General features: G+C 38.6%; 1 protein-coding gene across 1 annotated transcript; it reads left to right on the forward strand.

Moving 5' to 3' along the window:
- The first annotated feature begins 1,639 nt into the window (after window positions 1-1,639).
- CEP95 (centrosomal protein 95kDa) lies at window positions 1,640-17,781 on the forward strand. The gene is made up of 22 exons (XM_010182695.1): window positions 1,640-1,685; window positions 1,818-1,946; window positions 2,953-3,060; window positions 3,945-4,058; window positions 5,320-5,428; window positions 5,896-6,005; window positions 6,716-6,850; window positions 7,697-7,911; window positions 8,330-8,399; window positions 9,069-9,121; window positions 10,343-10,461; window positions 10,770-10,899; window positions 11,082-11,196; window positions 11,965-12,143; window positions 12,417-12,509; window positions 13,403-13,553; window positions 14,732-14,892; window positions 15,394-15,468; window positions 15,970-16,122; window positions 17,220-17,366; window positions 17,461-17,532; window positions 17,605-17,781. The coding sequence occupies exons 1-22, from the start codon at window positions 1,640-1,642 to the stop codon at window positions 17,779-17,781; spliced, it is 2,661 nt and encodes an 886-aa protein (XP_010180997.1).
- Window positions 17,782-23,608: the final 5,827 nt, after the last annotated feature.

A 23,608-nucleotide genomic window follows, 5' to 3' on the forward strand; every position in this document is an offset into this window, starting at 1 on the left:
TGAGGCGGTCGCCTGTCTCCGAGCCGCGGGCGCCTCTCCACCATGAATTCCTTGGCTCACCGTGTCCTGCCCGCCGCGGGGTCCGCATCGTGGTGTGTTCCCCGCCGTCCTGCGGGGCCTTCCGGTGGGGCGGGTGCGAGTCCCAGTCCTAGAGAAGCAGCTGGCCTTCATGACCTGCAGGGCTAGGGGAGGCCGGGCGGAGAGCTGCCTCTTCCCTCTGCCTTGTCGTCTACTGGCTGCGCGCATCGCTCTCCTCGTCCATTTCATTCGGACGTGCTCTTCCTTAAAGCTGTCTTTTTTTCTTTAAAGAGCTGATTAAGCTCTTTATGTTAATCTTCCTTCCTCTTTCTTGTCTTCTCCCTCCCCATCCGTGACAGTTTTAAATTGTTAAAGCTGGATATGAATAGTTTCCGAAGACCCATCAGTCTGAAATGTAGGAGGTGCTACTTTATCCTTTCACGTACCTGAAACTATTAAAATGTCAGGGTAAAATGATTTCTGGAACTGGGTCAAGAGTAAAGTGATGGAAAAGTAATGTTCCTTGTATACAGAAACATACAAAACCCCCAAATTAGTTTGTTGTTGTTGTAATTGTATACTTTTGTCCTTCCAAAGGTGACTTATCCCTTCTCTAGTAATTTAAAGTCATTGATAATGCTACTTAAAATACTGTTTTATTTGCAAAAGTGACACGAAGGGGAAAATCCAACCTTCAAAAATCACAATCAAAATGAGATGAAGACTTCTGTTATTTCAAGTTGATACTTGAATTGAATGACAAGGAAAACTGTAGAGGATACATGTACATCAAAGCACTTTCAATTTGGGACTCAAAGTTTTGGGAAAATCGGGCTGTTTATGGACACATCTCATTGTACTCATCACAGCATAAAGTTGGTGGGACCAGCTCCATATTCTTGTAATCTCTAAACAGCAAACTGATAAAAGTAGTCTTTGAATTTAGCTTTCATAAAGAATACTTGTATTAGCAGTGTTGGCCTTGCCTGAGTATTAGAGAACCTGGGTTTGTAAGAACCTCATGTTTTTGGAAAAAAAGTGTATGTTACTAGAGATTCTTGCTAAAAGATGTATCACAGCTTATTTTGTTAAGTCCTTCAAAGTTTTGAATTCCTGGCTATGCAGCCAGACCAAAGTTTGCTTTTCATTATGTGGAAGAAAAAAACGTAACCTGCCCAGCCTTCAGTACCCTCCACCTCTCTTGTGCAGTTGTGCTGGACTTCTACTTGAACAAAATACTGTAATTCCTCATTCTCTGTCCATGTTTCTATCTGAAAGAAAAGGTTTATTGAAAGAAGGTTGTAGCAAGGTGGGTGTTGGTATCTTTCACAAGTAGCAAGCGATAGAATGAGAGGAAACCGCCTCAAGTTGTGCCAGGGGAGATTTAGATTGGATATTACAAAAAATTCATTCACCTAGGAGGTTATTAAGCATTGGAACAGGCTGCCCAGGGAAGTAGTTGAGTCACCATCCCTGGAGGTATTTAAAGATGAGTACATGCGGTGCTTAGGGACATGATTCAGCGGGACTTGGCAGTGTTAGGTTTACAGCTGGACTCAATGATCGTAAAGGTCTTTTCCAACCTAAATGTCTCTGGGATTCTATCTGAAGTAAACAGGACATGGAGCAGAAAGCATATGATGTGTTCAGTATGCTGGATGATTGGGGTAATGTGTCTGGGATCAACTACCTATGGTGGAGTCAGACACATACATGGGTTCCATATTTCACTGTAACTAAACATGTCTTTATTTCTGTGTCTTTCAGTTCTGACATTAATATGTTTTACTTCTCAATAGATTGGGTTGATGTTGCCAATGATCTTTTAAGGAAATGTCACATAAACCAGCGTATAAAGCACCTCTCAGAATGTGGCGCTGATGTGTTTGTTCATCTTTATGAATCAATCTTAAGAGAAAAAGTACCAGGTGGGAATGATAATTTCTAAACCTGCTTTTAAAAAAAAAATAAAAATCTTTGTTTCTTGTGTAATGAACAAATTCAAGTTTGCAGAACTTAACATGCGGGCTTTTTAAACTGCTTGTGTCTTTTGAAAGACAGACACATACCATTGTCATTATTCAAGAAGATTTAAGTAATATTGGCCATTTATTTGTTGTTTGGAGTTTTTTTGACTGGCATGAATGGCAGCTAGGAGGGGAGTTCACTAGTGTAGCTACAGAGAAACTTCTACTCTAAATTAGGCCTTGAAAGCCATACACAGGCACACCACTTTTGAATAGTGTGAATTGGCTCATTTCTCTTAAAGAAGCGTTAATACTGAAGCCTGTTCTCATATAATGCTTAATACAATCTGGTAAGAGCTAAGCTGTGATTTAACTCTGGTTTAACCCAACTCTATTTGACTTCAGTGACAACAATTAAGCAAGGGCGATGCAATTATGTATTTGTTTACTTTATGGTAAGCTGTTGCATTTGGGAAGTGTCAAGACTCCTGCTTACAGAAGATTTTAATAGCACTGAAGTAACTGGCAGCTACTGGAGGTAGAAGTCCTGTTAAATATAAGCCCAGAACTAAAAATAATGTTGCTCCCAATTAAGTAGAATGCCTTGTGGTCCAACTGCTCTTTGACAGGGAAAGAAGAGACCTCAACACAAACTGCAATTCAGTTTGACAATCTGAACTAGATTTGTGTGCTGGGAGTGAAGGAGGAAAAAGATTTTTAATGCTTTTTATTCTTGAGTTTAATACTTCAGCTGATAAAATCCTCACATCTTCTAGAGGCTGTTTTAAGTTCATACTCAGTATTTATAAAATATTTAATACAACCGTATGATAGTTGAGCTTTTCACCAAGTACACAGGGTATTGAAAAAATACTAACTTGTAAGTGAAAGTTAAAGTAGTTATTCAAAACGTCTGCAATAAGCTATCCATTTCTTTAGCATAAAATCTATTATTTATTTTAAATAGATTTTATAGCTACTCCTAGAAGCCAAGAGGATGATGCACATAATGTACAAGCAGTAATAGATTCCCTGGCATTGGACTACTTGCAGGTCAGCTTGTCACACATCACTGGTAAGTACTCATTTTAATGTAGACAAACACCAGCTGAATATCTGTGTGGTGTAATTTGAACATTTTATAAGAACCATATGTTATAAAGCATATTTCATACTTAAATGAAAGGTCTTTTTCTTATACTGAGTATGCCATCAGAACACTGAACCCTTGCCTTGGACATCAGATTATAAATTTAAAACAGCAAGCAGAGAATAAGTAAGAGCCATTTGGTATGACACAGACATGGAAGAAATGTTAAAGTTAACTATCAGTCATACTTCACTTGTCTGCTAAAGTGTTACCTCAAGTCTGTTACTGGCCTGGTATTTTTCTGTATACAGAAAGTTTGGAGACTGAGTTTTAAAACAGGAGCCTTGAATTTCGAATTTGTCACTGAATTTTAAAAAGCTGGCAAGTACAGACTTTAACCATGTTGTATCTGTCCTTTGTACACAGATAATACCTTTAATTGAGTATTCATCTATATAGTCTCGCATAATGTAGACTGCAAAAAGGAAAACTGCTTGCTTGATATGAAGTCTCTCTCCCTCTGGTTTGGTATTTGTACAAACCTTGGCTGTTTGTAATCCTGCCAGTCCACAGGCTTGATTCTAGCTAGTATGTATGAGACAGTATTAAATACCAGCTATCCCTGATTTTTTCTTTTCTGTGGAAGCAGGTATAGCATGAATACACTTTCAGTTATTAGAACTAAAATATGCAACTTTAGGAATCTTTTAAGTTACCTTAAGCTTACGTACATAGCCATAAATGAGTGACCAGTTGTCTTCTGAGCTGATACTTTCAAAAGAATTTCCAAGCGCTCCAGAGAACTCCTGCTTTTGAGAGCTTTTCTTCTGTAAAGTATTATTACTATGTAGCAATACTTTCTCTTAAAGGTGAGAACATTGTGAAAGGAGAAAAGCAATCAATCAGAAACCTCCTTGAAATATTTGATGGTCTGTTAGAGTATCTTACAGAAGAAGTCAGTGAATCATCTTCTCAGAATGGGGGTGAGTAGGCAGATGTCCTAGTTTAAGGTATTGTATTCTGCTACTACTATATTATGGACAGCTTAAATTTTGTTTGTCTGCTATCAAGTTATCTTGCTGAGGGCTTAGCTTCTCATGACCATAGTTCTTGGTGTTCATAGATGGAATACAGCTCCCGTAGTAGGTAAAAACTGTTTGCTGTTCTTGTTAGCAGCTATAAGGAATTATATCCATTGGAAGATATAAGCTTTGTGAAACCTTGTTTTGGAATAGCCAAGGTGTTTCCAATGTAGCAAATTTTTATTTGTTGGTTTTGCCTTATTTTATAACCTTGACAATGCAGAAGAGGAAAGACTGAAACTCATCATGGGGGGAGGAAATTTCACTGGCCAAACTCAGTATTTACATTTCTTACTTTCACAAACAATAATCACAAAATAGATAATTTATTTTCCTCAAAACGTGTGAAAAGGCAAAAATTGGAGAACTTATGCTTCAGTCTTGTGGCAGAAACCTACTCCAGACAACTCGTCCTCTGTTAGTATGTTGCTTTTCAACGTGTAAGTCAAATGATTTATGGCTAGGATTCAGGGAGGGAAATGTTGACTTTAACCAGAACAATGAGCAGATGTCCCTTACTAGAAGATAAACAGGAGAATGATCTAAGCTTTCCTGTGAAGTGGATCTTGAGAGCAGACCCATAGCAAGGACTATTTTGAGGAAAGTGGTTAACAGGGGAAGAGAAGTTACTCAGCCTTTCAAAGGCATCACCGTTACTTCAGACCAAGTACAGGTTTTCCTATCTTAAAGCTGGTAGGAACTGCCATCGCTAGCTTTGTACCCTGAGAGTAAAGGGGAGAGCGATCAGTGGCTGAGACAGTTGCCTCCTGTTGTATTCCACTGTGAATGGCAGAAGGAGGGCAGCAGTAATTTTCAGTGCTTGGACTTCTGCTTTTCCCTTCTGTCACAGACTGCCAGCGCTGCTGCCCAGTAGGCGTTAGTAGCTCCAATTTTCTAGTTATAACTACAGGATTTAATTATTTTGAGAAAGAAGAAAGGAGTTATTTATAGTTGAAACAATAGGGTATATGATAAATGTATCGCTTTTCAAAACTTACCGTAAAAGTTACCCCCTTCTTCCCCATGGGCATGTGTGTCATCATTTTGGATATCATCCTTGTAAGGTTTTATTACAGTTAAACTGTTTTGATGGCAATAATACCTGTTAGTTAATAGGTAAAAGTAGTTTTTCTGAAAATAATTGCCTCTTTATTATTAACAGATGAGGCAACTGTGCTATCCAGCAATGAAATTCCAATTGCATCTCAAGAGCAGCTGGGAAACAACACTGGTCACCTTACGCAACCACCAATATTCTCATCAGTTGAAGGGTAAGACCAGTTCTGAATATCTCCATTGACGTAGTGATTGACTATCTTTTTGTATATCTGTAGAGAAACTAACAGGTTTTTAATAGTATGCAAGTAGGAAACATAGTGATTACACACATCAAATGGAATGTGAGGTAACTTTCTCCTTTAGTCAGGCAGCAGGAGGGCTAAAATTAGATCCAGAGCTTTTTTGCTCTTGGAGAATGCTGATGGCATTGTGTTTCCCTTAAGTTTACACGTGTTAAGTTGAAAACTTTGTCTCAGATTTAAATCATGTTATGGTAAACTGCATTCGATTTATCTTGGTGACTTCTACATTGGTTTGTTTTGTAGAAGCTGGTCTCTTAAGTGTCCTACACTAGAATAGCCAGCTGCCTGCAGTTGCCACTCTGCTGCAGCCCCATCTTGTGGACTGAAGGGGCAAAGACTTTTAGAGTAAATACCTTATGGCTTTATGTCCCTCTTAGGTCCCAGTCAGAATTTTTTGTTCCATCTTGTGACGGAGATGGATCAGAATCTGCCAGTGAATCAATTAGACTTGGAGATACTGCTCATTCATTTTACAAGAGAGAGGAAGGTGAGTTTGGGTGAAAAAACCAACTCTGTAATAACTCTGCACTTCTACGCTTTTTTTGTTTGTTTCTCTCTTTTAAAGTTATTTCTTTCAGACACATACTTCATTTTAAACTCTTATTTTACAAAAAAACCCCTAAACTACAATAAGCAAATGTGCCTGTAGTTGATCTTACTGAAGTTAAAATGTAGATTTCTTAAAGTAAGTCTTCCGGACACTTTTTTATTACTCCTGAGCTATGTTATCTGGATAAAGGTTTGTTTGATTTCTAATTCTTCTCCCTACAAAGGCATTTTGTTTTGTTCAGTAGAAAGAGAGATTTCTGAAGCCCTTAATTTGTTTCATTTATTGCAGTATATAAGACTGTAAAAGACTATTAAGTTCATTCTTAAAGATGACTTGCTAGGAGTGCGTGCATTATCAGTGCCTCTGGAACAAATAATATGCAGACTACTTAAATGGAGTCCATTCCTATTTCCCTATAAGAATATTCTTATTGGTGATTAATCTCTCCAAGTAGGAGCATAAAAAATTATGAATTAAGAAATTTTTATTGAATAGAATTACAAGTAGGAATTTAACAGATGTATTTTGATCATAGTATAGATTGCTAACACCGTTATTAACATACCAAACATGAAAATTGTCCATCTGAACAGTTCACAGCACGATGCTTTAGAGTTCTTAATTTAATCTTTTTTAAACACTTCTAGAACTGCAGTTGCCTGAATTGTTACCAGCAGAAGATGACAAGGGGATGGAAGAACCTAAAAACTCAAAGGCTATTGCAACATTACCTAGACAGTTCTCTGGAATTGAAAGGGCCATTGTAAAGGAAAAGGAAGATGGTGAGTATTCATTCCTCTGATGTCTTATCTACCTGATTTTGACTAAAGTATGTAAGGTACTGAGGTAGCGTAGAGGAGAACCTTAGTCATGGATGGAAACACTTTAGCTGTATCTTGAAATAAAGAAATACTTTTCAGAAATTTTATATTTTGGTGCCTTAGGGTATGCAGACTTCATTATCTGGGGTATTTTTGCTTAGCTGGGATTCAGCTTCAGCTAGGTTTTTTTTCTTTTGTAGTTCAATAAGCACATACTAAAAGTAAAAAGGTCTTGTGCAAGATCCTAGCATCCAAAATCATGTTCTCAGGGGGCTTTAATGCTGTTCGTAAGGGCAGGTATGGATAGATTGTGTACTGAGTGAATCATTCTGACAGGTGGCAATCGTCTTCTCTAGTTGTCCCTGTACCTGTGCTGACTATGGCTGTGTCATTGCACAGAATTCGTCACATGAGCAGGCGTTCCCCAGCATGTACCTAAAAAGACTTTGGGGAAAACAACAGCAAATCAAAAGCTATTGACTGTATATGCACATAGCTACACCCCTGCAGTATGACAGCAGTATATTCATGTACACATATACATATACACAGTAGTGAAAAACTTGGTGCTCGTAGAAAAGGTGTGAGACAGGGAGGGGCTGCAGTATGTAGCTCTGTAAACAGAAGAAAAGTACCATTGTAAGGCATAGAAATGTTACGGTACTGTTCTATGGAATCCAAAAAGACGGTACCTAACATTAGATATTTAGGTGCTTCCATCTAATATGTAGAAAGAATATACAAAACTAATGTTCTGCTTTCACATTTAACACTTAAACTGCAAGTTCTTCGTATTTGTCTCTTAAGTATCAACGGAGTCTGTTCATACTGCTAAACCTCAGAAAGAGAGTTTGAGTGCCAGTGCTATAAAACTTGGGGAGCCTATACAGCAAGCTATTCCTTTGCTACCACCATTTCAGTCTTCGGAAACCAGACCTCGTTATCCTGGATGGAGAGATTATCAGAGCTCAGACAGTCAGTCTGCAACTTTGGCTAACAGTCAAGGAGTGAAAATTCCTACTGTAAGTAAAAACCTATCCTTTGACTTTTTTAATTATTTTTTTTTAGTAATCAATACTGCTTTCATTTTAAAACCCTCTAGTATACTTGCAGAATGTGAGTAGTTGGTGTCTGAAGAACGCATCCGAATGTGCCAGATTTTATCTTCAGTTCAAAGAATTTGACTGTAGATTTCTTCTTGAGTGTCTACAAAGGAAGTTAATTTGAGGGGTGTGCTTATTTTATACACATAATACACGTGCATCTCCTTAATCAATGTAACTGCACAGTTTAAAATATAGTAAACAAAATAATTACAGTGTACTTTTATTTATCTATAAAATGAACATTGATTTCCATATGCAGACACGCTTAACATATGAACTTCCAGTCAACACTCGCCTGTGAGTTTATAGAAAATATGTTGCTTTGTTATTTCAGTTTGAAAAGTCACTTACACAAAAATCTGAAGATGTTTCTGGTAGTCTTCCTCTATCAAGGAAAATCCCTGGTGAGAGAGAATTTTTCTTCCTATAGGGTAACTCTGAAGTGTCAAATTCTGCATTTATTTTTATTGGCACTACAAGAAATATGGTTTTGAAACTACTTGTGCATTTTTTATTAATTCAGCCACAAGTTCGTATTTCTGGCCTGTTTTACAGAGAAACAAAAATAGGTTACTTTTAAGCTGTTCACTGTGCTGGCGAAAAATAATTTGTGCCCTCAGTTTACCTCCTTTCTCAGTTGAGTTAACTGAGTTAACAATGTGTCTATACTACAGAATCTTGTCTAGCAGGTAACTGCCATGACTGAGCTTATTCTGAACAGAGAAACATGGACCAAGCAAGCCTGTTTCAACCCTAGAAAAAGCCATTAACTGCTATTGTAGAAAAGGTTTAGAAGCTAGTTTTCAGTACTTATTTTTTCTGTTGCCTGGGAAACATTGCTTACCTTTCTAGTTTCCATAGCATTCCCATGACAGTGAACATTCAAAACTTGAGAAGTTACCAAAATTAATGTCACAAATGTGTAACCACAATTGCTTTGTCATTCTGTTCTCTTTTGAGTAATCTGGTTCCCAAGGCCATGGGTCACGTATTTTTTTACTTGTTCCCCACATTAATAGGTGCAGTGAAGTCTATGCCATCAACTAACACTTACCTGTCATCTGCTTCTGCAGAGGGAGACAAGGTGGTATCGAATGATGCTGAGGACAATGTGGCAAAGGTAGATGTTGCAACTTTACCTTATTTGTGGAAGTTCAGTCAATATTTTTGGATTTCTCTTTATTTTTTCTGATATCTTGTGGTACTTCTGGTCTTCTTTCAAACCTGCTTTTAGCTTGCTTTCTTCAATAGATAATTAGTGATACAATGTTGTTAGTGACTATGTACAGTTTATAAGTAATGTTAGTTCTTTCTGGAGATGTTTGCTCCAAGAAGTGTAAGTGGCCGTACCTACAGAGTTCTAATTTATCACAACCAACTTTGTTTTTAATCCGAGATGTATAAAACGCAAGAGTACACTCACTTCCTTTCTCGAAGTGTACCAGTATTCTAAATTGGTAAGAATTTTGGTTTTCTGGGGTTATTCAGACTCCAATAAAATTCAGATTTTGCACTCTTCCTAAAGATCACTGGACTGCCTGGCTATATTCTTTCATTTTATGTCCTTGCATTGTCCTTTGGCTTTCAAAGACTGAATAATGCAAAACCCAGAAATTGATCAGCAGATGCCATTCTGTGCTTGTAGAAACATGTCTGTATAGAAAGTTCCTTGCTCTGGAAAACACTTTTTTTGCCTTCTGCAACCACAAGAGGTACTCACAGACTTCATTTGTTCCAGTAGTTTCAACAACCTTTACTTCTACATTGTCTGTTTAAAACTCATTTTCCATTGGTGTATTTGCAACTATATGCATGCCTACTCCAAATTACTTCAGTTCGAACAGATGAGTTACCAGGCAGCACCAAACCTGTGTAACTAAATGGCATTAAGGATGTGTTTTCTTTTAGTTTGCTGTGAATTGCACCTTAGTCTATATTTAGTGAGGTTCAGCTTACTTGCATTAGTCCCAGGCTAATGAGGTTGTATGTAGGGATACTCCTATAACTCAACCTAGACCTTGTTCTTCTGAATCAGTGATTTAGGTGATTTGTGAACAGGAGTTTAATTATTTCTGGTAGTCTATTTCTTTAAATGTCTAATCCTCTAAAGCACACTATCTTCAGGCAGGGATCTGGACATGTAACTACTTTTATCTATTTATTTATATACATACATACATACATATATATATGATACACACACACGTATATAATATAATCATGGGGTTTGAGATGGTTCTTCTATAAAGCTATTGTAGGATCTCTGTACTCGCATGATCTATGGTATTTCTGAGCTTTACTGTGAAGATTTTATTAAATTTTAATTTACTCTTACTCATTTTTCTAGATTCCCTGGGAATATGGGACTTCATCTGCTTCCTCTTTACATCAGAAATTCTCGCTGTGTGCTGAACAAGTAACGCAGGCTCCAAGAGTTGAACCTAGGTATCAGCCTAGAAAGAAAAGGCAAGTTCTGTTTTTTGGTACTGAGCCAAGCAAGCACTTTCATACACATGGCTTCCCATGGTCCCCCTGCCTTTAAAATAAGATCTCTTCCTCCTTGGTTGGATGATAATGAAATATTAATTTTAACAGAAAGATTTCCTGTTTCTCCTAACATATATGCATTTTCTTAAATACAATATAGGCATTTACACATTCAGCTTCTACTTAATTCTGTAAAGATGTGGTCAGGCCAAAAGTGAACTAGAATTGTACGAGGTAATGCTTATCTTCAAGTTTTTAGAATAGAAATCTATTTTCTGTTTTAGCAGATATGAGAATTCTACCACAGATTCACTTGAAGAGTCTCTTTCCTATGGAACAACAAAGGAGAAGCTATCTGAGCAAGAGCTTCACAAAGTGTCAGAAAGCCTCTCTCGCAGGTTACATGAACTAGATTTAGTAAGTGAAGTCTATTCTTTGTTGTATCTGAGCACACTAGCCTTAGTAGTGATAATGGAGAGAACCAGAATATAAATGTAATACTGATGAGAAGGATATCTACAACTAACACCCGATGTTAGATGGTTCTAAATTTTGAATGAACTATTGAACCTGACCCCTCAAAAAAATCTATCCATCAGATGTTAAAGAGAGCTTTGGGTGGGCACCCCAGAGAAGAGTTGACAGATGAAGAAGACAGCCTATCTCAGCACAGCGACAGCGTCATGGATTATCGTCGAAGGAAAGCTGAACAAGGTAACAATTCTTATGCCACTTAAGTATTATGACGGAAAGGAATATATATTAAAAAATCCTTCTCATGTAAAGTTGATACACTGAACTATTCAGAGTTACTAAGTTTTGTATTGTCAGTTCACTTACCTTTCTGTTCTTAGATCCAAACCTGAGCAACAGTAACAATTACAATTAAGTTCCAGTTTAACACATAAATAGCTATGGTAAAACTTTACTAAAAACACAAGGCAAACACAGCTGCGGTAAAAAATGTACAGAAAGTGGAGGGACAGAACACAGGATCATTGGTAGGACTGTGGCTCTAAAGTGAGGGCAATAGACTTCACTGCGGATTCTTCTGTGCTCAACATGGCATGCACATCTACATAACCTACAAACATGTTGTGCAGTGTGTGTTGGTGGCAATATGATTAAATAGCCACCCTATATATATATACCAGGCTATAAAACTTAATATAGCTGGATCTAATCCACATGCACCACATTATACTGCAAGATGGAGCTGTGTGTGACCCTGGCATATAGACAGCCTCTCACCTTAAGCTACCTTCAGTTGTCTGCTTTTTCCTTTCCCATCTAAATATCTCCTGGCAACTTTGCTATTATATAAGCCCCAAAAGGAAAAGGTTTTAACTTCTACGACTTAATTTGAGCTAAACTTTTTGACTCTTATGCTGTATAGGGTTTGGGGGGCTTTTTTCTTATGTTTGGATGGAGGTTTTGTTTGTTTGTTTGGTTAGCTACTCAATGAATCACCTTTCCGGACAGACACACCATATCTAAGGTACCCAAGCAGGCCACGATCCCTTTCTCCATCTTCACCCTCATCTCAGCATCAACTCTTTTCTGAATTGGAAGATAAATTCTGCAGTAGTGGAACAGGCCAAATAAGGAAAATACGCAGCCAGTTGCAAAAGGAAAAGGATGAAAGAGCAAAGAAAGCAAAGGTAATTTCTAGGTTAGACATATTGGTCACTCTTACCAACAGTTATACTAAAAGCATTAAACCAGAATGCTCTTACTTAATGGGGACATCTGGCCTACTTAACGTAATTTTGTACTGTTTTCTCTTTAGACTGCTGAGGAAAAGCCTTAACCCCCAAATTCTGCAAAAAGTAAAGTGGAAGAAGCTATTTTAACCCATACACTGATCAGGTTAATGAGGTGATCGTGTAGACTGATCATTTCCTCTGAAAATTCATCTTGTTTTTATTTTCTAGATAGTCGCTAAAGCTTATGAAGATGAACTAAGAATTTATGAAGCTAGAGAGAGGCTTAGAATTTCCAAGCTCAGAGAAAGCATCAAGGAAATGGTATGTGATGCACTATGGTGATGGTTGGTTGTGTTTTGGTTTTTGTTTTAAATTCGTCTAGATGATCTATCCAGACACTGGGTATGTCCTTTGGGTACAAAAACTCCTTGACTCCCAGTGTCATAGTTACAGCACTGTATACTACTAAAGTAGTAAACACAAGGACAGCTTTTCTTGAGATGTGTAGAACCAAAGGACAAGTAGTTTCAGAAGTTTCAGCACTTCTATGTGTTAAGAATAATACCAGTTCTTATGGGTAACTTAACCACTATGCTTTTCACATTAAGTGGTAACTTCAAGACGCTTGGATTTAAAGAATTAAAGCTAAGTGTGCCAGTAGATAGCTTCTGTAGACTGCCCTAAATGTCTCCACAGATGGTCACTTCACACACACACACATCCTCAACAGCTAGGTTAATAAGGTCAAAGCCCCCATATGCTATAGGCAATCTGCTTAATACTGTTATAGTCTCTTCTGAAGACTCTAAAAGTTGCATTTGTGCAAGGATGATTCTCTAATGAATACAGCAAAGGGGTTTTTGCTACTTTCTTACGTATTACTGGAACAGCAAAGAACCTAAGCTGAAAAGCTGTCATACCAATGTAGGCTGCACTGGCTCTTTTCACCACCTTTGCAGTAGCAGTCCACAGGATGCTGCAGCAGTGTTAAGTGCTGCAAAAGAGCTGAGGTTATGCAATGGTGAGGTTCAACCTTTATTTGAACCCTGACCTGCATTTGGTAAATTCTGGCCTTCTGGAGAATCCAATTCAGTATGTCCAGTTTCTTATTCTAAAGTTTCAAAGACATTTAGGTTCTGATATCCAAACTATGTGATCTATCAATTTTTCCCTTCTCATACCTGTTCTCCATCTGTTTTACATCTGCTCCTAAGGAACAAGAATACAAAGAAAACATCTTTAAAGAACCTCCAAAAATGCCTCAGCCAGTGAAAGTTTATTCTAGAAAAGCCACACCTCGGAATCCCAAATACAGCCAGTGGATTCCAAAACGAGGGATTGTGAAGCCAAAGAAAGCAGCTCCAAGTAAGAACTGCAAAACTATACTTGGTGGAAAACTGGCATCTTTTGAAAGCATGTGCAGAACTCCAAGAATAAAGGCATCAGTCCAACATATACCAGTCAGCTGTAGCATTTTCCCCTTCTTATGACCTCTATATGTCTGGATTTTTGTTAGGGAAGATAATGCTTTAAGTAAATGTAAACCACCAATGCACAATCAAAACTGTGACCCATTTGCTACCTCCTTAAAAATCCCTTGGATTATTTTCAAGGCTTGTTTCCATTACTGCTACTCCTATGCTTGCTCCACTGTAGTCTGAACTGAGGCTTTTTTCTTTTTCCTGAGCATGTATCAGGTTTAAAATTGGACCTTTAGTTTGAGTGGGCTGGTGCTGACCCACGTACAGGTAATAGAGCAGAAGCTGTCAGTTGCTGTCATCTTTCTTGCAAGACCCTGCCATGGAGGTGACAACACTGCCACTGGTTTTGCTGAGCAAGTAATGCACCAAGAAGAGCCAATGTGCAAATCACATGCTCTGTTTCGGTCAGTGGCACTGGGCATGCTTATGTATAAAGTCATGGTTTAATCCTCTGCTTATCTGAATGTTGCTCAGGTACACTGCCCGTTCCCCCCCCCCCCCCCCCCAGTGTTTAAAGGACATATACGTGGTTAATACACACTTGTTTCATCTTCCCATCATCTTTTCCTGCCAGAAAGATCAAAGATGTAATGAGAATGAGCTAGTTGCTCACCAGTTTATTTTCCACCTGTTTACTTGACCTGGATCTGTCACTGCTACTGCTGTATTAGTGTTATTTTAAGTTGCTGCAGCCACTGAAAGACAGATAAAGAAATCACTGATTAGTGATGGTCAGAACCAAGAAAGAAGGGGATATCTGTCTTAATTGGATATGGTGGTGGGAGGGAAATAACAACGGAGCTATAATAGCAATTCCTCAGCAGAAAAAGAAAACCTCCTAAACTAAAACCCAAAAACTTGGTATTACTTTCTTTGCTGCTGTACTGACAGAGTGATGTTATGTCCTGCTGGCTTTAGCTTGACATCGTAACAACAGCATGGTAGTTGTATATAGTGTTCAATCTAAAATATTTCATAACCTAGGCTGACACTGTCTGGAAAAATTTACCACTAAATGTATTTTCCAGGAATTTATTGCTTACAGCTGTCTTTACCTTGTAGTGAAAGTAAGAGATGATGACCTCCTATTTCAGCTACTGGAAGAGTTTCCCCACCTGCATATTTCCCACCATACTATGAATAAAATGTGGCAGCAGCAGCGTGCACATACTGAACAACTTAAGGCAGCTTCTGGCAGCACTACACCAAAACTCCACAACGAAGTGAGCATTCATATTCTTACTTTCTAAGTATCAGCATACTACTGAATAGTTAGCAGTCATCAGTCTGTATTGCCTAATAATAATAATAAAACAATCTTGACCCTTTGTATGCAGCACAGGTAGGGTACGTGCACATCCAAAGCACAATGACAGGATGTGCATCTGAGCTTGGTTAGTTAAATAGGGATGTACGTATCCAGACATGTGGGTTCAACTTTTTACCAGCCACTTGGATATAATATTCATTTTTTATGCTAGTTTATCTAGTACTGCCTAGGATTGCTATTGCTTTTTTAAAAGCTTTTTGTAGTATTGAGTGCTAGTTCTGAACAGTCTTTTAGTTTAAAAGTTAGTTGTGAGACACAAAAGTTGATTATGCATGGTAACATAAAACATAAAACACAAAACATAGCAGAAGGGCAATGTTTGAAACTCCTACACACAACTGCCTCTCCTGCAGAATGATGGAAGTAATTAGCTTGGTTTTTTTTTAACCTCCAGGTTCAACAAGCCCTGAAGAAATATGAGCTTCTTGTTGCAATTATTAAAAAAGATCAAGATCGTAACAAGAGACTGGTATGTTCTTTGAGAGCTATTTGTTACATCATACAAAAACTTCATGTTGAGGTAGCTAGAATGCTTATTCCCTGGTGCATGAAAGGGGCTTTTTATGCCTCTTGAGAGCAGCTGTGGTCTCAAATGCGTGTAATCTGTTTGCTGTGTGGCTACTGAGGTCACGGGAATGGAATATTATTATTACACTGCGCTGTTGCTTTAAAAGTGCAATCAAATTCTAAGACTGTGCAAGGAGGAGAAGCTTCAGGCTCCTGATGTTGCTGGGAAAAACACCAGCTACCATGGTAATGCTGACTCCTTAATTATATAGTGCTCTTGATGGCACCACTTTGCTAAATCAGTGGTGACTAAAGCTTTAAACCATAAATACAGTGTCAAACTGGGGCAGGGAAAAGGTCCTTAGTAAAGGACCCTACTTATTTAGCAATTATTAACAAAGTTTTGCCTCTAGCAATATCTATTGGAAGCTTGGTGGTCTTACAGCTACTGTTCTCCATTTAGCAAGAATTTAAGCAACGTATCGGCCGACAGAAGTGGGCTCAGAGTAAACTGAGGGAGAAACGCCAGCAAATTGCTCGAGCCAGGAAGTATTATGAAGATTACCGGGTGCAGTTGCGTGCCAAGATGATGCGGGCTAGAACACGGGAAGAAAGGGTGAGTACAAGATGTCTTGGTCTGCAAGCGTGGAATTCTTTTTTGTTTGGACCCCAGTGCTGAGGACCCACAGTCTGGTAGTTTAAATAATGATTCAAGCAGAGACGAGTCAAGGAGATGGAGCATAGGAGCCAGGAGTAAATGGTTGATCAGTCAAGGCCACAGATGAAAAGGTTCCTTCTTGGGAAACACTGACACAGTTTAGGGCAAACCGCTGTAAAACAAGAAAGGGCACTTTATGGGGTTAACAGAAGGAGAGAAAACGTGAAGTATCAGTATGGAAAAACAGGGCTGGTAACATGAGAAATTGGGGAAATGAGTTTTCAGAAACAGTGGGATTAAGAAGTTGTTCCTCTAGTTACTATCCAAAGAAAACAATCTAAATCTTCAGTTCAGGAAACTGATCAAAAAGACAGCTTTGTTATTCACAGTTATGTTTGTTAAACAAAGTGGACTTTCTGACAGATATGATCTCTAATTAGGGCTGGACATCAGAGCTAAGGAGGAAAGCAAGTAAAGTTATTACACTTTGAGAATTGTCTATCTGCTCTTGCACCTTTTAAAATAAAAGACTAGAAGCTCAGTGCATAATCCACTATTAGTGATTTGAGAACTGTTTGCCTCAAGCTGCACTGTAGCTGGTAAGTGTTCTTTTGTATAAGTGGAAAGCCTGAGCACAGGCTGGATTTCCTGCTGTAGGAAAGCTGGATGAAGGTCCTGAAGTCAGAATTTGGAGTGGGCTGTAAATCAAAGTGCATGTGCAAAGACTGGCTTGCACCGTCAGGCTGTCTGAAGCAATTTAAAAAATTAACATACATTTGCTGTTCTAGCCCCTTTTTTAGTCATGTGACTAAACTGACATGAAAAATGTATTTTATCTGTCAGAATTTCAGCTGAGGAAAACAGATGCAGCTCAGCTTTGTCTCCGTACCACCCTTACTAGATACATAACTGTACTTCTTCATGGACAATGACCTGTCTTCATGTGATCACCATTCCATCAGGAGATTAAGCAGCTGAAAAATGGAAGTGTATACTTGAAAGTTGCTGGGAAAGTCTTAGCTTTGTTTTTTGTTTTTTATTTTAATTGCTGGCAGATATTTAAAAACTTATTTGAAGAAGGCTTAGAAATTCAGAAGCAAAGACTGAAGGACCTGAGGACATATGCTCAAGAGAAGCGTGCTGAGCAAAGGAGAGAGCATCAAAATGAGTTGGAGTCTATGGAGAACTATTACAAAGATCAGGTAAAGCTTAATCTGCATCAAAGACTTAGTATTTTTTACACTAGAAGTCTTTCCTTTCTGTAATTGGTTCAACTCAAATATGTTTTATGCTTAGTTTTCCATGCTAGCAGAAGTTTTATCTCAAGAACGCCAAGAAATCCAAACCAGAGAGAAAGCACAAGCACAAGTAAGTATTTTTATTTTTATCTAACTGTCTTGTCTTTCTGCATGCTGTGGCTAACATCTGTATTTTCTTTAGATGCTACAGAAATCAAAAAGAGAACTGAGATCAAGGATGGAAAAGGAAGTAGAGCAACTGCAAGCAGCAATAATGCAGAGTGACGATGACACCTTTTTTCAAGAACTAGAAGCAGACAGACTGAAATCCAGGCTTCAGATGGCTTCCTTTCAGTACAGTAAAAGCAGTTTCTTGTAAGACTTACAGTAAATATCACTGCAGTTCTCTCTGGCTGAGATGATGAGAGTCTCCTGAAGCTGCTGTGACTGGAACATGGTGTGTGGCTGGTTTTCCTCTAAAATATCTGGTGTGTCATTTTGACACATCAGAGGTGTAGCTGCTGCTATCTGGGATCTCTGTAGCAATTTTATGATCGCCAATAAAGTTTTTAAACTACTTTCTACCTTCTTAGCAAGGCTGGGATAATGTTGAGCTCCACACAAAGGGAGTGGGATGAAGACAGTGTGATTTAGTGAAGTTATCTTAGTGGAACAGTTCAGTGCTAAGCCTCCTCTGCACTTGTGCTTGTTCTGTTGTTGCTGGAGTTGAAAAGCCTCACTAACACCATTAGCCAGAAATTACTGGATTGGACAGCTCACAAAGAACAAGAAGATCCTTAAAAGAACATCAGTGCTTCAAGTTTCCTGTCAAAGGACAAGTTAGAAAATCTAACTGCAATAAACCTGGCATAAAAATCAGTCATTTTAAGCAAGGGAAGGCTATACTCTATACAATATACCACGTTTGCAGTTTAAGTGTTGTTGGCTTGTTAACAGCCATGCATACAAAGTACTGCTTCCTATGCTATAAATGTACTGGAAAAAGTATTTAGAAATGGGAAACAATGCAAATTCTTCTAAAGCAGTAAAATACAAGCTTCTGCAAGAACTAAAGCCTAGGAAGAGCCTGTGGACCACATTCCAGATTCTTTTCACTGGGGCTATACTAATGGGTGTGTGCTCTATAGGTGTTTCGACTTACTGGATTTCACACAGGGTCTTCAAAACTACATAAGCCCATGTGTAAACAAAGTTTTGGTTCAGTTGGTCTGCTTCAAAAGGGAGGCACAGTACTGCTACATGCAAATGGACAAGCAAGAACAAGAGCAAACATAGTAAGCTACTTAGAAGCAGATTATTTGGACAGCAGTTTTGTAAGGGTACTTGTATTTAATACCCTGTTGAGATTTTTTTTTAGAGTAAAGCAGATTAGTTCTAGTTCTGTCAGTGTGAAGATAGAGTAAATAGTCATTTGAAAAATCCAGCATTCAGCTTTTACCTTCTTTCAGGTTGCAAGGTCTGCTTCTAGGGACTGGAGTAGGAGCTGACAACAGGCACTACACCCACCTGCTATTTAGTGGAAAATTCAGGTTTCAGCAGCTGTGCATTAAGGGCCCTATGAGATGCTAACACAGAGGGATGAATACTTAAACTGAGAACAAGTTACAGAAATATAAGCTGATAATTTGAAGTTCATTACTGATATTTTCCTCTGCTTGACAAAACTGCCATTTTTAAATAGTTTATCTTGGCCATGAAAATGAACTGAAGTATAAAGTTATACAGGCTCCAGTAGAAGACTTCTTGCTTAAAAGTGGATGTGTGGGAAGTAATATAAACATACTGAAATTAATTGTGTATACAATATTTAACGCTTGCCCCGAGATGGTGTCTCTTGTGGAATTGACAAAACAACAAATGAAGACTCATGCATGGGGAAGAAAAAAGAAACCCCCAGCAGCTGGAGAGGCCAGCTCAAACAAAAGAGCTGGCAGTCAGAGTGCAATCTGTACCTCACGAAACAAAACCAAACCCAAAAAACCCCACAAAAGCAGAAACCCACACCCTCACTTTCTTAACAACCATTTCCAGGGACCTGCTATAAGCCAGGCACATTGGAAGTCTTCATCTAAGGGTCGGTATTTACCAGCTAAGTTGATCAGATTTAACAAGTCTTTACCAGATTTATTAACCTTTTTTCTTCCCTTATGGAAGATGGTTCAGCTTTGCTGAATTCTGAGAGGAGACGTACGCTCACCAATGCCGAGATAAAGTCCTTGCCAAGACACACGTCGACCACCACACGAAAGCCAAAAGTAAGAGCTTTTTGTTGGACTAGAACCTCTAGCACAATCCTGATCATAGGTAACAGGAAAACACCGAGTTTTAAGTATTGTCTCCTGAAACAAAGTGGAGTTACTTTAAAATGTAACAATATAATTTTTAAGTAAATATTTAATCAAGAAAAACTTAAAACTTTTAAAACCATTGATGCTGTGACAGTGCAAACAGCATACAATTTATTGCTCAACTTCTGCATGGGTACATACATTAAGTACTTAAAAACCATTTTATACAGATTTTTTTTTTGTTAAAGCTCATGTAACAGCTGGGTGAAAATACAATGATACCAATGCTAAAACACTCTGTAATAAATACAATGGAAATGATAAACTAAGAACTGTCAGTTTGTGGAGGAGTAATTACACTTGTATAAACTAATTACAACTACAGACAAAGCTCTGAGGATGTGGTAGAGCCAGAAACCTACTACATAGTGTAAAGTACAACAAATGGCACCTGTTAACTGTGTGGTGCTGTTCAAAATCTGAAGCAACCGGAGCATGCTACATTAAGCTGTATGACGCATACTTATGGTATAGAAGCAAAGCTTTTACTTCCATCAATGCAGCCAGTTTAAACGCACCAGCAGTTCAATACAGATGTAGTGTTGTAGAACAAGAATTTTAAAACGGCTTGTGTGCTCTGGACTTTAGTACAACACAAAAATTTGGTACAAATAAATCAGTTTAGGGAAACTGAAACTATGTGCAAAAAAATTAGAATACATACTGTACAAAGCACCATTACAAAACTCTTTACACCGAGAAATTAAATCCTCTGAAACTCAACTGCGTACTGTATATTTGAAATCTACAAAAGTCACTGTTCATAATTAAACATTCATCATGAAAAGCAACAGCATAAAACCTTGATGTGACATCTCTCTAAAAACAACTAAAGACTGGATAAAGTAAAACCCAGTAAGAGGGACACATTGAAATAAATATTCACATTAATCATGGGGTGAAAGTCCAAGGTTAAAATGCAATATTAGGCTTAGCACCTTTTTGAGGGGAAGTAGCTGATGTGATCTTGAGACAAAATTTTGGAAAGGAATCAACCCTTAAACGTTTGCAGATAAACACCTGACTTAGTGATGAGGTGCTTTAGTTAAAGCTCTCAGTCATTATGAAGGTAGAAAAGGCACTCAAAGTACTTGGTATACTCATCCTCATCTGTCAGCTAGGAAAGTCAAATGTAGGTTTGTCTACTTTTGCCTGTAATATATTAAATTTACAATATTTATCTGTGGCAGTTAAAAAAAATTTCTATGCCATACCAAAATGTCTGGCAGAACAAACAGATGTGCTAAGGCTGCTGTGAAACTGGATGGTGTTTATCAGCTGATCTGGAGTCTGTGTTCTGCAGAGCTCATCCCCTCCTCAGAAATGCTTTTATAACTAAAGGGTGGCCATGACCACGCGTGCAGTACATTTACCAGCATGAGCAGGCTGGTGGGGAGAAGGTTCCTGGGAGGTGGGTACAGACGGTGTGGTCAGGAGACACCAGAGGCTTTAGGCAGCGCTGAGGTGAGCTGCGTGGTGCAAAGGGAACGGCAGCACACCTTCCCTCCTGAACCGCCGACCAGTGTCCCAACTCCTCCCAAGAGCTGGATCAACCTGCATTTGACACTTTTCACGGGTCATGACCAGGGAGGCTGATGCAGCCATAGCCTGAGCAAGAGCTGGGGGGGCAGGGAATAAAAAAATACCACTTCTACAACACTGGAGTATCTATCCTGTGGAAGTGGTCACAAGAACTTGCCTCTGTAATGCACATCACACCTCACAACTTGCAGGGGTGAGAAGAGAGAGGTCTTTGGGAGTGTCTAAAGCAGTGGGCCCAACCACAGGCAGCAGAACTGGGTAAGAAACACACTGGGCAACAACTGACTTTGCTCCCTCCCAGGCAACCTGGACAGATGCAGCAGTAGCTTCTCTGGGAACGGGATTACCCAAAATATGTGAAATAGGGGATCCCAACTGCAGATGCAAAGGTAGCAGCCATTTTACACGAGTGCAATAGTCCCTTGAAATGAAGAAAAAAGGGTCTGACAGATTTCAAACCTGGCTGCCAAAGCAAGTTTCTTGGCTCTGTGTTTACACCTCTAAGTAGCCTCATCTCTGCAGCCAGCCCAGAACGGGAAGCAAATCTCTCAGAGCAAACCTTCCAGCAACAGCTCTACAGAAAGAAAATAATCCAATGAACATGTGGATTTGGCTCTCCAGATTCTTACCACAATTCTGCAAAAGTAGTCCATTGCCCACTATCCTAATACACAGCATCCAGTAGTAGTTTACTCACTGTGGCAGTCAGATTTGGCAGGACAAAACAGTCTGAGCTCTGCAGAACAGAGAGAGAATGAGCTAGTTCACTGTGCGACTTACACTGCAAAACCAGAACGGCTCCTTACGTCCCATTCCTCTGGCCTTTTCAATAGCCTGGACTTCCTTCTCATTGGCAGTGTAAAAATAGTGCAGATTTGATGACTGATTGTAGCCTAAGTTAAAAAACACAACGCCGACTGGAAAAAACCTGCTACTCACTCTAAATATTCTCACCGCTGAGAGGAGAACGCCACCGTCTCTTGAGCAGACCGATTCATCTACACACCACGAGCACATCATACATACCTTAACTGAGAACTTCCAAACTAGCTTCAAAGTTCAGTTCCCTCTACTGGTAGTGCATTTTATTCCCCTTTGAAGAGATCAACCCATGTTATAATTCATATATATACTTACTTCCATCCCTACAATCAATAAATTATGTGCTTTTAAAACCTCATTCGCCAAGCACATTACACATATTTCAGTTAATACACCATTTTTCCCCGTAGCTGTAACTTCAACCCACATGTCATGAGCAGCTAGACAAAGATTACAACGTGTTTTACCTGATAAATCTTTAGCATCAACAAATACATACTGCGATTTGGCTGCATTCAAACAAGCTTTGGTTGACTGGACAGGATGGGTTCTGAGAAGAACTGCCGACAGGCTTGTGCTGTCAAATACCTCATCAGCAGGCTTACAGAGTCGAAAACCGCAGTGTTTCAAGTCAAAAGCAACAAAAAAGACTCTTGACGGACGTGTTAGAAAAATGATGTTTTAAAAAAATCGTCTACTGTTCGTTAAAAAAGGTCTATCCCACGTATTAACACAAGTACTGTACCAAATACAGCACGTGTCACTCACACTAGAAATTTCGTTTAAGGAATCTGACAAGTGATATAAATAGGACCCCAAAACATCGTATTTGTAATTCATGCTTGAAAAATATAAAAAAAAGCCCCCTGTGGTAACATTTAAGTTGAATTTACATTGCAGAATATAATGGTTTACTATAAGAAAATGCAGTTAACATGTAAGTGGCTTTAATTAAAAAGATTAATGATTCTTTCAGCCAATTTTATGCAAAGTCAGAATAATCCAAAATATTTTTTTCCAAAAAATAGCAGGTATAGGTGCTGTTCAGTATCATACATTGAAAACAGGCTGAAACGTGACTTGTACCGACTGCTGAAGTTGTGTCTTGGTATCTGAGAATAGAAATCAGGTAGGCAAATATAATAGATTACCTTTTACAAAAATAGTAGTAGTCTTTAAGTATAGAATACTGCTTAACTGTTGAAATGTAGGAAAAGTCAGCATTCTGTATGTTCAAGATATTAGTTTTTAATAGCAGCTGAATGATCCCATGGCAGGAACCACAGAACCTATTTTCTTGAAATAAAAAAAAAAAAATAATAAAAAATTCCAAAGTTGTCCTTTCCCTCCCAGTGTCCTAGTGTAGAAAAGGGAAAGTTTCCTGTATTTCAAGCATTTCTTGAGTCTTGGCTGAGGGAAGGGCTTTCTGGCTGACAGGAGTATAAATAGAGTCTCAGGTAAGCTCGGGAAGGG

The sequence above is a fragment of the Mesitornis unicolor genome, unplaced genomic scaffold (genome assembly GCF_000695765.1).
Source record: "Mesitornis unicolor isolate BGI_N332 unplaced genomic scaffold, ASM69576v1 scaffold4494, whole genome shotgun sequence".
NCBI lineage: Eukaryota > Metazoa > Chordata > Aves > Mesitornithiformes > Mesitornithidae > Mesitornis > Mesitornis unicolor.